We start from the raw sequence: 19,637 nt of genomic DNA, 5'->3' as shown, positions 1-19,637 counted from the left end.
GTATAAAAGAATCAGAACCGTCGGTCCGTCTCCCTGCACCAGTAGAAATTAGTGTTATGTAGTGCTGCACATGTACACCTGCCATTTGAGTCGCTAATAATGAAAACAGAGCCTACATCCCCTTAAAGCAGAGGTGAAGAGCAAACGAAAGGGGGTAGAGGGAGGGAGCGAAAGGGAAGGGAGGGAGGAGGTAGCGAGCGAAAGGGGGCGGAGGGAGCGAGCGAAAAAGGGCGGAGGGAGCGAGCGAAAGAGGGCGGAGGGAGCGAGCGAAAGAGGGCGGAGGGAGCGAGCGAAAGAGGGCGGAGGGAGCGAGCGAGAGGGCGGAGGGAGCGAGCGAGAGGGCGGAGGGAGCGAGCGAAAGAGGGCGGAGGGAGCGAGCGAAAGAGGGCGGAGGGAGCGAGCGAAAGAGGGCGGAGGGAGCGAGCGAAAGAGGGCAGAGGGAGCGAGCGAAAGAGGGCGGTGGGAGCGAGCGAAAGAGGGCGGAGGGAGCGAGCGAAAGAGGGCGGAGGGAGCGAGCGAAAGAGGGCGGAGGGAACAAACGAAAGAGGGCGGAGGGAGCGAGCGAAAGAGGGAGGAGGGAAGGAGGGAGTGGGCATGACAGGGTGGAAGGAGGGAGTGTGTGCGACAGGGTGGAAGGAGGGAGTGTGTGCGACAGGGTGGAAGGAGGGAGTGTGTGCGACGGGGTGGAAGGAGGGCAGGGGTGTGTGCGACGGGGTGGAAGGAGGGAGTGTGTGCGACGGGGCGGAAGGAGAGTGTGTGCGATGGGGCGGAAGGAGGGAGTGTGTGCGACGGGGCAGAAGGAGGGAAGGAGTGTGTGCGACAGGGCGGAAGGAGGGAAGGAGTGTGTGCGACGGGGAGGAAGGAGGGAGTGTGTACGACGGGGCGGAAGGAGGGAGTGTGTGCGACGGGGAGGAAGGAGGGAGTGTGTGCGATGGGGTAGAAGGAGGGAGTGTGTGCGACGGGGTGGAAGGAGGGAGTGTGTGCGACGGGGTGGAAGGAGGGAGTGTGTGCGACGGGGTAGAAGGAGGGAGTGTGTGCGACGGGGTGGAAGGAGGGAGTGTGTGCGACGGGGCGGAAGGAGGGAGTGTGTGCGACGGGGAGGAAGGAGGGAGTGTGTGCGACGGGGAGGAAGGAGGGAGTGTGTGCGACGGGGCGGAAGGAGGGAGTGTGTGCGACGGGGCGGAAGGAGGGAGTGTGTGCGACGGGGCGGAAGGAGGGAGTGTGTGCGACGGGGCGGAAGGAGGGAGTGTGTGCGACGGGGCGGAAGGAGGGAGTGTGTGCGACGGGGTAGAAGGAGGGAGTGTGTGCAACGGGGTAGAAGGAGGGAGTGTGTGCGACGGGGTAGAAGGAGGGAGTGTGTGCGACGGGGCGGAAGGAGGGAAGGAGTGTGTGCGACGGGGTGGAAGGAGGGAGTGTGTGCGGCGGGGTGGAAGGAGGGAGTGTGTGCGACGGGGCAGAAGGAGGGAAGGAGTGTGTGCGACGGGGTGGAAGGAGGGAGTGTGTGCGACGGGGCAGAAGGAGGGAAGGAGTGTGTGCGACGGGGTGGAAGGAGGGAAGGAGTGTGTGCGACGGGGAGGAAGGAGGGAGTGTGTGCGACGGGGTGGAAGGAGGGAGTGTGTGCGACGGGGCGGAAGGAGGGAGTGTGTGCGACGGGGAGGAAGGAGGGAAGGAGTGTGTGCGACGGGGAGGAAGGAGGGAGTGTGTGCGACGGGGCAGAAGGAGGGAAGGAGTGTGTGCGACGGGGTGGAAGGAGGGAGTGTGTGCGACGGGGCAGAAGGAGGGAAGGAGTGTGTGCGACGGGGTGGAAGGAGGGAAGGAGTGTGTGCGACGGGGAGGAAGGAGGGAGTGTGTGCGACGGGGTGGAAGGAGGGAGTGTGTGCGACGGGGCGGAAGGAGGGAGTGTGTGCGACGGGGAGGAAGGAGGGAAGGAGTGTGTGCGACGGGGAGGAAGGAGGGAGTGTGTGCAACGAGGCGGAAGGAGGGAAGGAGTGTGTGCGACGGGGCGGAAGGAGGGAGCGGGCGCGACGGGGCGGAAGGAGGGAGCGGGCGCGACGGGGCGGAAGGAGGGAGTGTGTGCGACGGGGTGGAAGGAGGGAGTGTGTGCGACGGGGCGGAAGGAGGGCGTGTGTGCGACGGGGCGGAAGGAGGGAAGGAGTGTGTGCGACTGGGCGGAAGGAGGGAGTGTGTGCGACGGGGCGGAAGGAGGGAGTGTGTGCGACGGGGCGGAAGGAGGGAGTGTGTGCGACGGGGCGGAAGGAGGGAGTGTGTGCGACGGGGCGGAAGGAGGGAGTGTGTGCGACGGGGCGGAAGGAGGGAGTGTGTGCGACGGGGCGGAAGGGGGGAGTGTGTGCGACGGGGCGGAAGGAGGGAGTGTGTGCGACGGGGCAGAAGGAGGGAAGGAGTGTGTGCGATGGGGTGGAAGGAGGGAGTGTGTGCGATGGGGCGGAAGGAGGGAGTGTGTGCGGCGGGGTGGAAGGAGGGAGCGTGTGCGACGGGGCGGAAGGAGGGAGTGTGTGCGACGGGGCGGAAGGAGGGAGTGTGTGCGACGGGGCGGAAGGAGGGAGTGTGTGCGACGGGGCGGAAGGAGGGAAGGAGTGTGTGCGACGGGGAGGAAGGAGGGACTGTGTGCGACGGGGAGGAAGGAGGGAGTGTGTGCGACGGGGCGGAAGGAGGGAGCGTGTGCGACGGGGTGGAAGGAGGGAGTGTGTGCGACAGGGCGGAAGGAGGGAAGGAGTGTGTGCGACGGGGTGGAAGGAGGGAGTGTGTGCGACGGGGCGGAAGGAGGGAGTGTGTGCGACGGGGCGGAAGGAGGGAGTGTGTGCGACGGGGCGGAAGGAGGGAGTGTGTGCGACGGGGCGGAAGGAGGGAGTGTGTGCGACGGGGCGGAAGGAGGGAGTGTGTGCGACAGGGCGGAAGGAGGGAGTGTGTGCGACGGGGCGGAAGGAGGGAGCGTGTGCGACGGGGCGGAAGGAGGGAGCGTGTGCGACGGGGCGGAAGGAGGGAGCGTGTGCGACGGGGCGGAAGGAGGGAGTGTGTGCGACGGGGCGGAAGGAGGGAGCGGGCGCGATGGGGCGGAAGGAGGGAGTGTGTGCGACGGGGCGGAAGGAGGGAGCGTGTGCGACGGGGCGGAAGGAGGGAGTGTGTGCGACGGGGCGGAAGGAGGGAGTGTGCGCGACGGGGTGGAAGGAGGGAGTGTGTGTGACGGGGTGGAAGGAGGGAGTGTGTGCGACGGGGTGGAAGGAGGGAGTGTGTGCGATGGGGTGGAAGGAGGGAGTGTGTGCGACGGGGTAGAAGGAGGGAGTGTGTGCGACGGGGCGGAGGGAAGGAGTGTGTGCGACAGGGTGGAAGGAGGGAGTGTGTGCGACAGGGTGGAAGGAGGGAGTGTGTGCGACGGGGCGGAAGGAGGGAGTGTGTGCGACGGGGCGGAAGGCGGGAAGGAGTGTGTGCGACGGGGCGGAAGGAGGGAGTGTGTGCGACAGGGTGGAAGGAGGGAGCGGGCGCGACGGGGCGGAAGGAGGGAGTGTGTGCGACGGGGCGGAAGGAGGGAGTGTGTGTGACAGGGTGGAAGGAGGGAGCGGGCGTGACGGGGCGGAAGGAGGGAGTGTGTGCGACGGGGTGGAAGGAGGGAGCGGACGCGATGGGGCGGAAGGAGGGAGTGTGTGCGACGGGGCTGAAGGAGGGAGTGTGTGCGACGGGGTGGAAGGAGGGAGCGGGCGCAATGGGGCGGAAGGAGGGAGGGAAGGAGGGAGGGAAGGCGGGAACAAGTGAGCGAACGAGAGACAGACAAAAAGAGAGCGAGAGAAACATAAAAAAGTGAATCTACGAACTGACATATTCATGGCTGCGTTTTCTCGCCAGCTCTTCATCCCTGTTCACCTGCTCTAAACCGGCTTTCCTTTTGTCCATTTGCTGCTTCTCTTTCTCCCCTTCGGCCAGAATAATCTGAATTATTTCCGCCGTGACCGTTTCATCATCTTCCTTCAAGCTTTCCTTCTCCACCTCGTGCTGCAAGCAGAAAGGATTAGAATCTGTGTCACCATTTCTGCTCAACCCCTCCGTCAGAGGAGCTTGGCTGGGGGGTGGGGCGGAGGGGGGGGGGTTGCAATTAGGCGGTGAGCATTAGGGACAATACACACCGCTACTACGAACAAAACTGCTTCAACATGAAGAATTTGTAATTTCAACAGCAACTATAACATCCCAGAGTGGTTCCCAGGAGGGCGATCACCTGGCAATGAGTCAGCTAAGGAGATATTCAGGCCAGTGACCAAAACCTTAATCAAAACAGGTAGTTTCGGGAGTGAATTCCAGAGCTTCGGGCTCAGGCAGCTGATTGCACGGACGCCAGTGATGGGCCGATTGAGTCAGGAATGAAGCGATTACAATTGGAGTTGCGCAGAGGCCTTGGAGGATTGTGAGCAATGTACCCTTGAATTGTTTTTGGAATGTGTGGGTAATTTGTTTAATGTGTGGCCTTTCATTCTGCTTTGCTCGGTTTCACAATGCCGTTAATCTATAGGAACCAACTTGGGCCTGGCCCGCCAGGGAACTTTTGAGGAAGCTCTGTGGTTGTGCAGTTGAGGTAAGATTAGTTGTGGGACTGAAACTTGTGGGAGGAAACCGGAGCACCCGGAGGAAACCCACGCAGACACAGGGAGAACATGCAGACTCTGCACAGACAGTGACCCAAATGGGATAAACAACACCCCCTCAATACCGGGGCCCCGCAAGGCTGTATGTCGTGGAGTCAACGTGGGTGGACCAGGACAGATTGTTGGTGATGTTTACATCTAGGAATTTGAAGCTGTCAATCATCTCCACCGTGGCCCCGTTGATGCTGACAGGGGTGTGTATGATACTTTGCTTCCTGAAGCCAATGACCAGCTCTTTAGTTTCGCTGATATTGAGGAAGAGATTGCTGTCGTTCCTCGACTAGGTTCTCTATCTTCCTCCAGTACTCTGACTCATCATTGTTCGAGATCTGACTCACTATGGATGTGTCATCAGCAAACTTGGAGATGGAGTTGGAACCAAATTTTGCCACACAGTCGTGTGTGTATAGGGAGTATAGTAGGGGGCTATGTAACAGCCTTGCGGGGCCCCGGTATTGAGGACTATCGTGGAGGAGGTGTTGTTGTTTATCCTTACTGATTGTGGTCTATGGGTCAGGAAGTCGAGGATCCACTTGCAGAGTGAGGAGCCAAGTCCCAGATTTGGAGTTTGATATGAGCTTGGCTGGGATTATGATGTTGAAGGCGGAGCTGTAGTCAATAAATAGGAGTTGACATAGGAGTCATACAATTTACAATGCAGGAGGAGGCCATTCGGCCCACTGAGTCTGCACCGGCCCTTGGAAAGAGCACCCTACTTAAGCTCACACCTCCACCCTATCACCGTAACCCCACCAAACCTTTTTGGACACTAAGGGCAATTTAGCACTGCAAATCCACTTAACCTGCACATCTTTGGACTGTGGGAGGAAACCGGAGCACCCGGAGGAAACCCACGCACACACGGGGAGAATGTGCAGACTCTGCACAGACAGTCACCTGAGGCTGGAATCGAACCCAGGTCCCTGGCGCTGTGATGCAACAATGATAACAACTGTGCTACCGTGCCGCCCTTGTTGCCGAGACGCCAGGGAGATGGTGTCTGCTGTGGATCAAGGCGTTCTGGGAGTATGGGGTTGATGTGTCCCATGACCAACCTCTCGAAACACTTCATAATGATCGATGTCAAGGCCACCGGACGGTAGTCATTGAGGCGCGCTGCCTAGTTCTTCTTAGGCACTGGTACAGGAGAGGTTGAAGATGTCCACAAACCCCTCCCCCCAGCTGGCCCGCACAGGCTCTGAACGCACGACTAGGGACTCCGTCGGGACCCATTGCTTTCCGAGGGTTCACTTTCAAGAAGGCCGATCTGACTTCGGAAGCCATGACGATAGATATGGGTGGTCCGGGGCTACTGGGGCAGTTGACAATAGTTTGATGGTTTCCTGCTCGCACCAAGCATAGAATGCATTTGAGTTCATCGGAAACCATGGTTTAATCTGGAGATTGACTTCCTACTCAAGGCCAGGCCTGAGACAAGCGACCGTGACCTGTACAGGAAATCGAGATACAACCGTTGCAAAGCCATCAGGGATGCCAAGAGACAATGCCAGACTAAGCTAGAGAGCCGGGATTGAGAGGATGGTTGGATATGTTTATAGAGGGGAGCTTTCCGAGCCTAAGGGTGCTGGAGGAGAAATTTAGATTGATGAGGGGAAATGAGTTTAGTTACCAGCAGGTGTGGGACTTCCTATGTAGGCAGGTTTCAACCTTCCCACTCCTACCACCAAGGGGGATACAGGACAGGGTAGTCTTCAGCGGGTGGGTGGGAGAAGGGAAGGTCTCCGACATCTACAGGGAACTCATGGGATCAGAGGAGACGCAGAGCGAGGAGCTGAAGCGCAAGTGGGAAAAGGAGTTGGGTGGAGAGATAAGAGGATAGTCTCTGAGCGGACGCGCTGAGTTGAGTCAACGCGTCCACAACGTGTGCCAGGCTCAGCCTGATACAATTTAAGGTTGTTCACCGGGCTCACATGACAGTGGCCTGGATGAGCAGGTTCTTTGGTGTAGAAGATAGGTGTGCAAGGTGTGCGAGAGGACCAGCGAACCATGTCCACATGTTCTGGACATGTCCAAAGCTGTGGGGATTTTGGCAGGGGTTTGCGGACATCATGTCCATGATGTTGAAAACAAGGGTGGCACCGAGTCCAGAGGGAGGGATTTTCGGAGTGTCGGAAGACCCGGGAATCCAGGAGGAGAAAGAGGCAGACGTTCTGGCCTTCGCTTCCCTGGTAGCCCGGAGACAGATACTATTAGCTTGGAGGGATTCAAAGCCCCCGAAGTCAGAGACCTGGCTATCGGACATGGCTAGCTTTCTCTGGTTGGAGAAAATCAAGTTCGCCCTGAGAGGGTCACTGTTAGGGTTCGCCCGGAGGGGGCAGCTATTCGTCAACCTCTTTGCGGAAAATTAATCATCAGCGGGGGGGGGGGGGGGGGGGGGGGGAGGGGGTTAGCTTAGAGGAGGGGGATAATAAAGATGGGACCTGTAAAGGAGAAAGACGGCTTTTGCACTATGTTTATAAATTCATGTACATTGGTTATTTTGTTGTTGTTGTAAAACCAAAAATACCTCAATAAAATGTTTATTAAAAAAAAAAATCATCCGAAATTGACCCCAGAAAACTGGGTCTAAAGGCCAAAAACTAGAAGCTCTAGCACAGGGGTGGGCAAACTTTTCCGTGCAAGGGCCACATTCAGAAATTCACAATTTTAAAGGGCCGCATAGTATATTAAGTAAAATAATTAATATTTAAAATAGCCAAAATAAAAGGTTTTTAAAGAAAAAAAGCAATTAATTTTTATTAATTAATATTTTAAAGTAGAAACTTCACATGAAACACATGTTGTGCCGAGCAATGATCACCCTACTCAAGTCAACGTACCCACTCTATACCAGTAACCCAACAGCCCCCCCCCCATTAAACTTAAAATAAAAATTAAAAATTTTTTTTTTTTTAATGACTTGATCTTGGTGGGCCGCATAAAGACCTTTGGCGGGCCGCATGCTCTAGTAGGAGCCACCCAACGTGCGACCTCCAGCTACGTATCGCCACTAGAGGTCCTGCCCTGGGAGTCCTTAACTTTACCTCCAGGCACCACAAAGTCTTATGGCATCAGATCAAACATGGGCAAGGAAACCGCCTGCTGAATACCACATTCTGCCCTGCCTTCCTTCATGCTGAATGCCCACTTGGAGGAAGCACTGAGGGTGGCAAGGGCACAGAATGTACTCACATGGAGGACTTCAATATCCATCACCGAGTGGCTCAGTCTCCACTACAGCACATCAGTACAAAGGATAAGGCATTTGCAACAATCTCCTGCCAGAAGGCCATGAGAAATAGGAACAGGTCATTCGGCCCCTCAAGCCTGCTCGATCATTCAGTAGGATCATGGCTGATCTGACATTCTTCACCTCCACCGTCCTGCTCTTTCTCCCGAACCTTCGTGCCGAGTGGATGATCCATCTCAGCCTCCTCCCGAGGTCCCCAGCATCGCAGATGTCAGTCTTCAGCCAATTTGATTCAATCCACATGAAATCAAGAAAAGGCTGAAACCCTAACCCTATATGGGTCCTGACAATATTCTGGATGTCGTACTGAAGACATGCGCTCCGGAACCCGCCGTGTTCCTAACCAAGCTGTTCAAGTACAACCACAACATCTACCCAGCAATATGGAAAACTGCCCAAGTATTTCCCGTATACAAAAAGCAGGACAAAGCCAAACCGGACATTTACCACCGCATCAGCATACTCTCGATCAGAAATAACATAATAAATTGTGCTATCGAGCAGCACTTGGTTAGCAATAACATGCTCACAAGCACAGAGTTTGAGTTAAGCCAGAATTACTGAACTCCTGACCTCAATACAGTCTTGGTTCGGACATGGTCAAAAGAGCTGAGCACAAGAGGTGAGATGAGAGTGACTGCCCTTGACATTAGAGCAGCATTAGAATGGATATGGCATCAAGGATCCCTAGCTAAACTGGAGTCAATGGGAATCAGGGGGAAATCTCTCCGCTGGTTGGAGTCATTCACGGCACAAAGGAAGATGGTTGTGGTGGTTGGAGGTCAATCATCTCAGCTCCAGGACATCACTGCAGGAGTTCCTCAGGGTAGTGTCCTAGGCCCAACCCCAACCATGTTCAGCAGCTTCATCAATGACCTTCCCTCCATGAGGTCAGAAGTAGGAATGTCCGTTGATGGTTACACAATGTTCAGCACCATTTTGATGTCCAAATGCAGCAAGACCTGGACAATATCCAGGCTTAGACTGACAAGTGGCAAGTTACATTTGTGCCACATGAGTGCCAGGCAATGACCATCTCCAAGAAGAGAGAATTTAACCACTGCCCCTTGACATTCAATGGCATCACCATTGCTGAATCCCCCACAATCAACACCCAGAGGGTTACCATTGACCAGAAACTGAACTGGACCAATCATATAAATATTGTGGTACAATGGCAGGTCAGATTATTGGAATCCTGGAGTGAGTTACTCACCTCCTGACTCCCCAAAGCCTGTCCACTATCTACAAGGCACAAGTCAGGAGTGCGATGGAATACTCTCCACTTGCCTGGATGAGTGAAGCTCTGACAATATTCAAGAAGCTTAACACCATCCAGGACAAAGCAGCCCCGCTTGATTGGCACCCCATCCACAAACATTCATTCCCTCCACCACCTACGAACTGTGGCAACAGTGTGTACCATCTATAAGATGCACTGCAGGAACGCACCAAGGCACCTTAGACCAGTATTTTGGAAACATTTTGTCCGGGGACCCATTTTTTTCAAAATGGCCACCTCTTGCGACCCACGCTAAGTTCACAATAGATTCTCTGCAGTTACTTTTTAAAACATCACGTTAATTGTTGGCAAATGAAAATATATTTGCTATTTTTTGTTGTTATTTGGAGATATGATTAACTTGTAATAAAAAGTCTCTGTAGAGTTCAGTGTGCGAGATGTTTGATCGCAGACTCCGGCACTGTTTGAAAGGGGAATGAGGAAATTCTTGGAAACAAGCCTGGATTTTGGGCTGATGGGGAAGGAAGGAGACTCATCATTGATCGCAAAGTCAGTCTCACTGAGAGAGTGACTGAATTCAGAAAGTGAGTGGAGAATGGCTCCCCATTTTAAATATACATCTGCACACACAGCGCAACTTTAAACATAGATCTGATTGACAAGGTTAAGAGTAACAGAATCTCAACAGACATCAACAAGATTAACTGTCACAGAAATTGAACCAACACTGATGTTAATGGCAAACAAAATTCTAGATTAATTGACAATGGTAACAATGGCAGACATTAAACATGCATCCAATTCAGAACATTAACCCTGAGATTCGGTCTCTTTGTGTGATCAATGACTCTGTGCTTCCTATGAGCTGTAATTAAACAGATGCATTTTCCCCCTGACTGGGATGGATGGAGTTCCCAAACCCACACCCGTCATCCCCGAGCCGAGTTCAGAATGGGGCAAACATGAATCAGCTTTGTGACAATGGACCAATTGAAAGGTGGGGAGATACACAGGAATTATCTGCTGGAGCTAGGTCCTGTATAAGGGATGGTAGCCATGATGTAGAGATGCCGGCGTGGTTGGACTGGGGTGAGCACAGTAAGAAGTCTTACAACACCAGGTTAAAGTCCAACAGGTTGTTTCAAACACGAGCTTTCGGAGCACAGCTCCTTCCTCAGGTGAATGAAGAGGTATGTTTCAGAAACATTGTTTCTGGAACCTGAGGAAGGAGCAGTGCTCCGAAAGCTCGTGCTTGAAACAAACCTGTTGGACTTTAACCTGGTGTTGTAAGACTTCTTACTGTATAAGGGAGTACTCCGGCTAGGAGTTACTGACTAGGATACTTGTGGAAACATATTCCAGTCGGCAGTCACTTGGTTTTGGGTGGGAGATGCAGGCCTGGAAAAGAAAGATCGCGAAACACTACTGGTAACTAACTCTGTGCAGAAGGAGTATCTGCAGGAAATAAATTGAAAGATAATTGATTTTTCTCTTTTAAACTCTTCGGTTGTAGGAGCAGGTGCTGACTAACCTGGTTGCTCAGTTGCTGCAGGAACGGGAGAGGCTGTGTTGGAGGCGGTGACTATAAGTGACCCAGGGAGGCAGAAAGTCCATGGCACCGGCCTCTACATCAGCCTCGTGGCCACACACTGTACTGTAGCCAGAGTTCCCCCAGGGGGAAAATGGGAAAAAAGGGAAAATGCTGGAAAATTTCAGCAGGTCTGGCAGCATCTGTAGGGAGAGAAAAGAGCTAACGTTTCGAGTCCGATGACTCTTTGTCAAAGCTGGGGAAAAGGCCAGGCGATCCTTGGGAATAACTTTTGGAGACCTTTTGGCGACCCATTTGACATCATCCCGGGGTTCGCGACACCCACTTTGGAAACACACTGCCTTAGACAGCATCTTCTAAACCCACAACTCCCATCAGGAAGGACAAGGGCAGCAGACACATGGGAACATCATCACCTGGGAGGTTCCTCTCCAAGTCACTGACCATCCTACTTGGAAATATATCGGCTGTTCCTTCACTGTCACTGGGTCAAAATCCTGGAACTCCCTCCCTAACAGCACTGTGGGTGTATCTACACCTCATGGACTGCAGCGGTTCAAGAAGGGAGCTCACCACCACCTTCTCAAGGGCAATTAGGGATGGGCAATAAATGCTGGTCTACCCAGCAATGCCCACATCCCATAAATGAATTTTAAAAGTGATCAGTCCCTGAGTTTGAACTTGACAAAACGCAGAAACTATACAAATTTGAGGTGGGGGGCGGTTTGTGTGTTAAGCACAACACAGCAAGGAGCGGTCCAAACTCATATACAAGGCAATGGCGAAGATCCAGCTCTTTGACATAACAAGCAGAATGGAAGGTTTGAAATGTTTAAGTTCTGTTGTGCAGACGTCTGGCTTTGTTCTGAATTGAAGCCAGTTGCTGGCTCCCTTCCCACCTCTCCTCCCTATGCAGCTAGCCAGTTCCGGTCTCTGTCCAAGGCCGTCAAGAACATGCACAGACTTGTTTCCATAAGATAAGAGCTGGACTCTCCTGCCAGTCAAAAACCCAGCCGTTGTCTCGGGACAGTTGATAAAGACAGCATGGTTCTCGAAGCTTCCATATCTGTGCCATTGGGAGGCCATTCAACCCCTCCAGCCTGCTCCAACAGCTCATTAGATCACACTCACCTGTAATTCAACACCATTTACCTGTAGCTTGACATCCCACAGTAATCATATCCAAAACATCTAGCAATCTCACACAGCAAATTTCCAATAGAACTTCCACCCTCAACAATGTTTAGGGGGGAAAAAGTTTCAGATACCCACCCCTCTGTGTAAGGAAGTGCTTTCTGACATCTATCCTGAATGGTCCAGCTAGAATTTTAAGGTTCCCCCGGTTCTGGACATCCCCTCCCCCTCACCCCAACCAAATCCTTGGTCCGGAGGTGGTGGTGGAAGCCGGGACGATAGTGACGTTTTTTTTAAAATATAATTTTTATTGGAATTTTTTACAGAAAATATAAAACCTAATGACAAACAATGAAATGCAACAAAATAACCCATAATAACCGTACCACCCCAGACCGTATCGACGCATGTATCCCATCCCCCACCCCCCATAAACAACAAAAGAACTTCAAAATAAACTTAAATTAAATAAACAAACATAGTCATCGTTTTCCCACCTTTTCCCTCCCCCTTTCCCTCTCCCTCTCCCCCCGGGTTGCTGCTGCTGCTGTCCCCGTACCCTATCGTTGAGCCAGAAAGTCGAGGAAAGGTTGCCACCGCCTAAAGAACCCTTGTACCGACCCTCTCAGGGCGAATTTGACCTTCTCTAGCTTAATGAAACCCGCCATGTCATTGATCCAGGTCTCCACGCTTGGGGGCCTCGCATCCTTCCATTGTAGCAAGATCCTTTGCCGGGCTACTAGGGACGCAAAAGCCAGCACACCGGCCTCTTTCGCCTCCTGCACTCCCGGCTCCACCCCAACCCCAAAAACCGCGAGTCCCCATCCTGGCTTGACCCTGGATCCCACCACCCTCGACACTGTCCTCGCCACCCCCTTCCAGAACTCCTCCAACGCCGGGCATGCCCAGAACATATGGGCATGGTTCGCTGGACTCCCCGAGCACCTGACACACCTGTCTTCACCCCCAAAGAACCTACTCATCCTCATCCCAGTCATGTGGGCCCGGTGCAGCACCTTGAATTGGATGAGGCTAAGCCGCGCACACGAGGAGGAAGAATTAACCCTCTCCAGGGCATCAGCCCATGTCCCGTCTTCGATCTGTTCCCCCAGTTCCCCCTCCCACTTAGCTTTCAGCTCCTCTACTGACGCCTCCTCCGCCTCCTGCATAACCTTGTAGATATCAGATATCTTCCCCTCTCCGACCCAGACCCCCGAAAGCACCCTGTCGCTCACCCCCCTCGCGGGAAGCGAAGGGAATCCCTCCACCTGCCGCCTAGCAAATGCCTTTACCTGCAGATACCTGAACATGTTCCCCGGGGGGAGCCCAAATTTCTCCTCCAACTCCCCCAGGCTCGCAAACCTCCCATCAATAAACAGGTCCCTCAGCTGTCTGATGCCCGCTCTGTACCAACCCTGAAATCCCCCATCAATGTTCCCGGGGACGAACCTATGGTTCCCCCTCAACGGAGCCTCCATCGAGCCCCCCACTTCTCCCCTATGTCGCCTCCACTGCCCCCAAATCTTGAGGGTAGCCGCCACCACCGGACTCGTGGTATACCTCGTAGGAGGGAGCGGCCACGGCGCCGTTACCAGGGCCCCCAGGCTTGTATCTCCACAGGACGCCCTCTCCATCCGTTTCCATGCTGCCCCCTCCCCCTCCATTACCCACTTGCGCACTATCGACACATTGGCCGCCCAATAATATCCCGAGAGATTGGGTAACGCCAGCCCCCCCCCCCATCTCTACCCCGCTCCAAGAAGACCCTCTTCACCCTCGGGGTCCCATGCGCCCAAACAAAGCTCATGATGCTGCTCGTAACCCTTCTAAAAAAGGCCCTAGGGATAAAGATGGGCAAACACTGAAAAAGGAACAAGAACCTCGGGAGAACCGTCATTTTGACGGACTGCACTCTACCCGCCAACGATAGCGGCACCATGTCCCACCGTTTAAATTCCTCCTCCATCTGCTCCACCAGCCTGGTAAAATTAAGCTTATGGACAGTCCCCCAACTCCTGGCCACCTGCACCCCCAGGTATCTGAAACTCTTCACTGCCCTCTTAAATGGGAGTCTCCCAATTCCCTCCTCCTGATCTCCCGGGTGTACTACAAATACCTCACTCTTGCCTAAATTTAACTTATAGCCCGAGAAGCCCCCAAATTCCGCTAACAGCTCCATCACCCCCGGCATTCCCCCTTCTGGATCCGCCACATACAACAGCAGGTCGTCCGCATACAGCGATACACGATGTTCCTCCCCACCCCGCACCAGACCCCTCCATCTCCCTGACTCCCTCAACGCCATAGCCAAAGGTTCAATCGCCAGTGCAAAGAGCAAGGGGGCACCCCTGCCTGGTCCCACGGTAGAGCCTAAAGTACTCCGATCTCCTTCCATTTGTAACTACACTCGCCATTGGAGCCACGTAGAGCAGCCTCACCCATTTGATGAATCCCTCCCCGAATCCGAACCGCTCCAGCACCTCCCACAGGTACCCCCACTCAACTCTATCAAACGCTTTCTCCGCATCCAGCGCCACCACTATCTCCGCCTCCCCCTCCACTGCCGGCATCATAATAACATTTAGCAGTCTCCGCACATTCGTGTTGAGCTGCCGTCCCTTGACAAATCCTGTCTGATCCTCGTGTATCACCCCTGGCACACAGTCCTCTATCCTGGTGGCCAGGATCTTCGCCAGCAACTTAGCGTCAACATTGAGGAGCGAGATAGGCCTGTATGATGCACACTGCAAGGGGTCCTTATCCCGCTTTAGGATCAGAGAGATCAGTGCCCGCGACATCGTCGGGGGCAAAGCCCCCCCCTCCCATGCCTCATTGAAAGCTCGCACCAACATGGGGCCCACCAGATCCGCATACTTTTTATAAAATTCCACCAGGAACCCGTCCGGCCCCGGCGCCTTACCTGACTGCATTTGCCCGATCCCCCTGACTAGCTCCTCCAACTCTATCGGCGCCCCCAGCCCCTCTACCAGCTCCTCTTGAACCCTTGGGAACCGTAGCCTGTTCATGAAGCTCTCCATCCCCCCTCTCCCCATCGGAGGTTCTGACCGGTACAGTTCCTCGTAGAAGTCCCTAAAGACCCCATTTACTTCTGTCCCCTTCTGCACTACATTCCCACCCCTATCCGTCACTCCACCAATTTCCCTAGCCGCATCTCGCCTGCGGAGCTGATGTGCCAACATCCTGCTCGCCTTCTCCCCATACTCATATACCGTGCCCTGCGACCTCCTCCACTGTGTCTCCGCCTTTCTGGTGGTCAACAAGTCAAATTTGGCCTGCAAACTGCGCCGTTCCCCCAGCAACCCCTCCTCCGGTGCCTCCGCATATCTCCTGTCCACATCCAGGAGCTCCCCCACCAGTCTCTCCCTCTCCCTCCTTTCCCTATGGGCCCGGATGGAGATCAGCTCCCCCCCGGATCACTGCTTTCAGAGCCTCCCAGACCATCCCCATCCGGACCTCCCCCGTATCATTGGTATCAAGATACCCCTCAATACTTCCCCGGACCCTCCTACACACCTCCTCATCAGCCAGCAGCCCCACATCCAGGCGCCAGAGCGGGCGCTGGTCCCGCGCCTCCCCCATCTCCAGATCAACCCAGTGCGGAGCATGGTCTGAGATCGCTATGGCCGAATACTCTGCATCCTGCACCTTCGGGATCAATCCCCTGCTCAGGATGAAAAAATCTATTCGGGAATAGACCCTATGGACATGGGAGAAAAAGGAATACTCCCGCGCTCTCGGCCTCCCAAACCTCCAGGGATCCACCCCTCCCATCTGGTCCATAAACCCCCTCAGCACTCTGGCCGCCGCCAGTCTCCTACCCGTCCTTGAACTGGACCGGTCCAGTGGGGGATCCAGCACTGTGTTAAAGTCTCCCCCCATGATCAGGCCCCCTGCCTCCAGGTCCGGAATGCGGCCCAACAAGCGCCTCATGAAGCCGGCATCATCCCAATTCGGGGCATATACATTAACCAGCACCACCTTCTCTCCCTGCAGCCTACCCTTCACCATAATATAGCTGCCCTCCTTGTCCGACACCACCTCAGCCGCCTCGAACGCCACCCTCTTCCCCACCAGGATCGCCACCCCCCGGTTCTTCGCGTCCAATCCTGAGTGAAAAACCTGCCCCACCCACCCCTTCCTCAGACGAACCTGGTCCGCCACCTTCAAGTGGGTCTCCTGGAGCATAGCCACGTCCGCCTTCAGCCCCTTCAGATGAGAAAATACCCTGGTTCTCTTAACCGGCCCATTCAGCCCACTCATTTTTTCATTCACGTTCCAGGTAATCAGCCGAATCAGAAAGCAACCTGCCCCTCTCCCCCGCCGGCTAGCCATAGCTTATCGACTGCTCGCCCCAGGCAGGCTCGCCCCGCCTGACCCGTTCCCCATGGCGATAACGCCTCTCCTCTACCCCCCCGGCCCACGCCAGCTCCTTCCTGGCCATTCCAGCATCAACCCGGTATCCCCCCCCACCCCCCCAGGCTAGGACCCCACCTAGCCGCGACGCACCCTCCATGGTACTTCCGTGAGTCAGCTGACTTCTGCTGGCCCGGCAGCTCCTGCCAAAACCCATCTCCTCCCGGCATGGGGTCATCCCCCTCTTGCCACACCTCCTTGGCACCGCTTCAGCGCGGGAAAGAAAACCAGTAGAGGCCACGCCCCCACCTCCAGCTCCGCCCCCCCTGCCCCGCAGCGCAGACAACCAGAGGAAAGCCCGCGCTTTCACACTGCCACACCTCACCCTTCCGACGCAGCTCCTCAAAATCCAGTTTCACCCCAACCCCCGGCCCCGTACAGAAGAGAACATATAAAGCACATACCCCCAACGTTCCCCACATACCCCACACCCAACAGACAAACCCACCCGGAAACAGAGCAAAAAGAAAAGCAGCATAAAAAAAACACGTATCAAAATTGAAGAACAGCAACAGCGAAAACAGCAACGGCCATAGTGTGTCTCCAGATCCTAGTTCGAGTCCAGTTTCTCCGCCTGTACAAAGGCCCACGCCTCCTCCGGGGACTCGAAGTAGTGGTGCCGGTCCTTATATGTCACCCACAGACGCGCAGGCTGCAGCATTCCAAATCTGACCTGCTTGGCATGCAGCACCGCCTTCGTCCGGTTGAACCCGGCCCTCTGCTTTGCCACCTCCGCACTCCAGTCCTGGTAGATTCGTACTACCGAATTCTCCCACTTGCTGCTCCTCTCTTTCTTGGCCCAGCGCAGCACACACTCCCGGTCACTAAATCGATGGAACCGCACCAGCACCGCCCGCGGGGGTTCATTTGCCTTAGGCCTCCTGGCCAGCACTCTGTGAGCTCCCTCAAGCTCCAGGGGCAAATGGAAGGACCCCGCTCCCATCAACGAGCTCAACATCGTGGTCACGTACCACAGGAGATCCGACCCCTCCAGCCCCTCCGCCAGGCCCAGGATCCTCAAATTCTTTCGCCTCGTGCGAACGTCCAGCTCCTCCAAGCGGTCTTGCCACTTTTTGTGAAGTGCCTCGTGCAACTCCACTTTCCCCACGAGGACCACGGCCTCCTCCTCCCTCTCAGCGGCCTGCTGCTGCAACTCCCGGATAGACACCTCCTGGGCCACCTGAGCTCCAAGCAGCTTGTTGGTAGTCGCATTCAGTGAGTCCAGCAACTCAGCCTTCAGCTCCGCAAAACAGCGCAGAAGAGCAGCTTGCTGCTCCTGCGCCCACTTCCACCAGTCCTCGGGTGTTCCGCCGGCCGCCATTTTGTCCTTCTTCCCCCGCTTTTCTTGGGGAGCTGCTGCAGCCTTTTCCTTTGCCCCACTCCGGGTGAGCACCATAAATTATGGGGAATGCTCCTCTAGATACCTTCCCCCACCGGGATTCGTTGCGACAGCGCCGTTTGGGGCCCTCAAATCGGCCCAAAAGTCCTTAAGTAGCGGGAGCTGCGGTGCGGCTTAGCCGCAACTGCAAAGCCGGTTTTCTGACCACTCCACTCCTAGTCCAGGCCATCCACCGGTGGAGAATCTGAGAAGGAGTGTTCCCACACGGGGAAAATTCCAAACAGCACCACTACGAGCCCTTAAAAGAGCCCCAAAGTCCGAAAATAGTGGGAGCCACTGAACGTGCGGCTTAGCTCCGCATCACCGCTACCGGAAGTCCGTCTCCGCTTCTTCAATGGCCTTGGTGAGATCTTTTCACAGTTCTTCCCTCTGCTGCTAGAATTCAGCTTTCATAAAGGCCCTCAGGTCAGCTTGAGACCTATAAGCTGGCCCTTCCCCCGCTAGCATGCTTGCAGAGGCTTTTGTTTGTTGCTGTTCAGACAAATCTTGCACTGTTTCTGAGGGTCTGATAACCAAGAAACATCCTATTCCTGGGGGAAAATACTCCTTGAACATTCACCCACACCTTTTCATCGAAATTCCAACCCGTGCTGCCAAAAAAGAGCTCTTTTCTGCAACCTTAGGCAGGAGCTGCCTCTGTGTGCTCACTCACTTCATGATGCACACCGGAAGTCGACGATAGTGACGTTTAACGGGCACCTTGACAAATACATGAATCGGATGGGAACAGAGGGATACGGACCCCGGAAGTGTAGAAGATTTTAGTTTAGACAGGCAGCATGGTCGGCGCAAGCTTGGAGGGACGAAGGGCCTGTTCCTGTGCTGTACTTTTCTTTGTTTTTTAATCATCTTAAACACCTCAACTCGATCACCACTCAACCTCCCGAACTTGAGGATATACAAGCAGAGTTTATGCAAGCTGACCTCGTATTTTAGCCCTCAAAAGGCCTGGTGAGCCTGTGCTGCATCAATACACTATATCCTTCCTGAGGATGAGCACAAGTGAAGTCACTCTTGATGCTTTATACAATAGATCAATACATTCTCCTCCTTGTATTCCAGCTCCATCAAGGGCCTTCATTCTGTTAGCATTTTTTGAATCTGACTAGTGATTCGATTACTTATTCTTCGATATTAGCCTATTTAGTTGGGCAGCAACAGGTTTATTAAGGAACCCATATCAGTCATTCTCACGAGTGAAGAGTCAGGCAGAGTGCATGCAAACTGGACTCGACTATAATGTTCCTCACCCAACAGCTTATCCTGGGTCACACGGGAAGAAATGGCAATTTGGTAAGGGGAGAATGTTTTAAAAATATATTAGTTCATAGGATGCTCATCCCCAGCTGACTTTGAGAAGATGGTGAGATGCTTGCTTGAACCACTGCAGTCCCTGTGGTGCAGGGAGAACCACCATGCTGTTAGGGAGTTCCAGGATTTTGACCCAGCGACAGGGAAGGAACGGCGATATATGCAACTCCCAGGATGTTGATAGTAATGCCACATTGGGGCGGGGTTCTGGTCAATGGTAACTCCCAGGATGTTGATAGTAATGCCACATTGGGGCGGGATAGGGGAGGGGAGGGGAGGGGGGGGGGGGGGGGGGGGTTCTGGTCAATGGTAACTCCCAGGATGTTGATAGTAATGCCACATTGGGGCGGGATAGGGGAGGGGAGGGGAGGGGGGGGGGGCGGGGTTCTGGTCAATGGTAACTCCCAGGATGTTGATAGTAATGCCACATTGGGGCGGGGGGGCGGGGGTTCTGGTTAATGGTAACTCCCAGGATGTTGATAGTAATGCCACATTGGGGCGGGGGGTTTCTGGTCAATGGTAACTCCCAGGATGTTGATAGTAATGCCACATTGGGGCGGGGGGTTTCTGGTCAATGGTAACTCCCAGGATGTTGATAGTAATGCCACATTGGGGCGGGGGAGGGGAGGGGAGGGGAGGGGTTCTGGTTAATGGTAACTCCCAGG

The 19,637-nt window shown here is 54.7% G+C and overlaps 1 protein-coding gene across 2 annotated transcripts in view; it reads right to left on the bottom strand.

The window, feature by feature from the left end:
• rnf169 (ring finger protein 169) overlaps positions 1-19,637 on the bottom strand; it is a 54,583-nt gene that overhangs the window by 21,726 nt on the left and 13,220 nt on the right. The window contains exon 3 of one of the 2 annotated variants that reach the window (XM_038818025.1): positions 3,832-4,005. In XM_038818025.1, coding sequence (XP_038673953.1) covers positions 3,832-4,005 — 174 coding nt within the window. The remainder of the gene's footprint in view (positions 1-3,831; positions 4,006-19,637) is intronic. The other variant, XM_038818026.1, reaches the window with a different exon arrangement.

The sequence above is a fragment of the Scyliorhinus canicula genome, chromosome 14, assembly GCF_902713615.1.
Source record: "Scyliorhinus canicula chromosome 14, sScyCan1.1, whole genome shotgun sequence".
NCBI lineage: Eukaryota > Metazoa > Chordata > Chondrichthyes > Carcharhiniformes > Scyliorhinidae > Scyliorhinus > Scyliorhinus canicula.
This window is presented reverse-complemented; position numbering and strand designations above follow the sequence as displayed.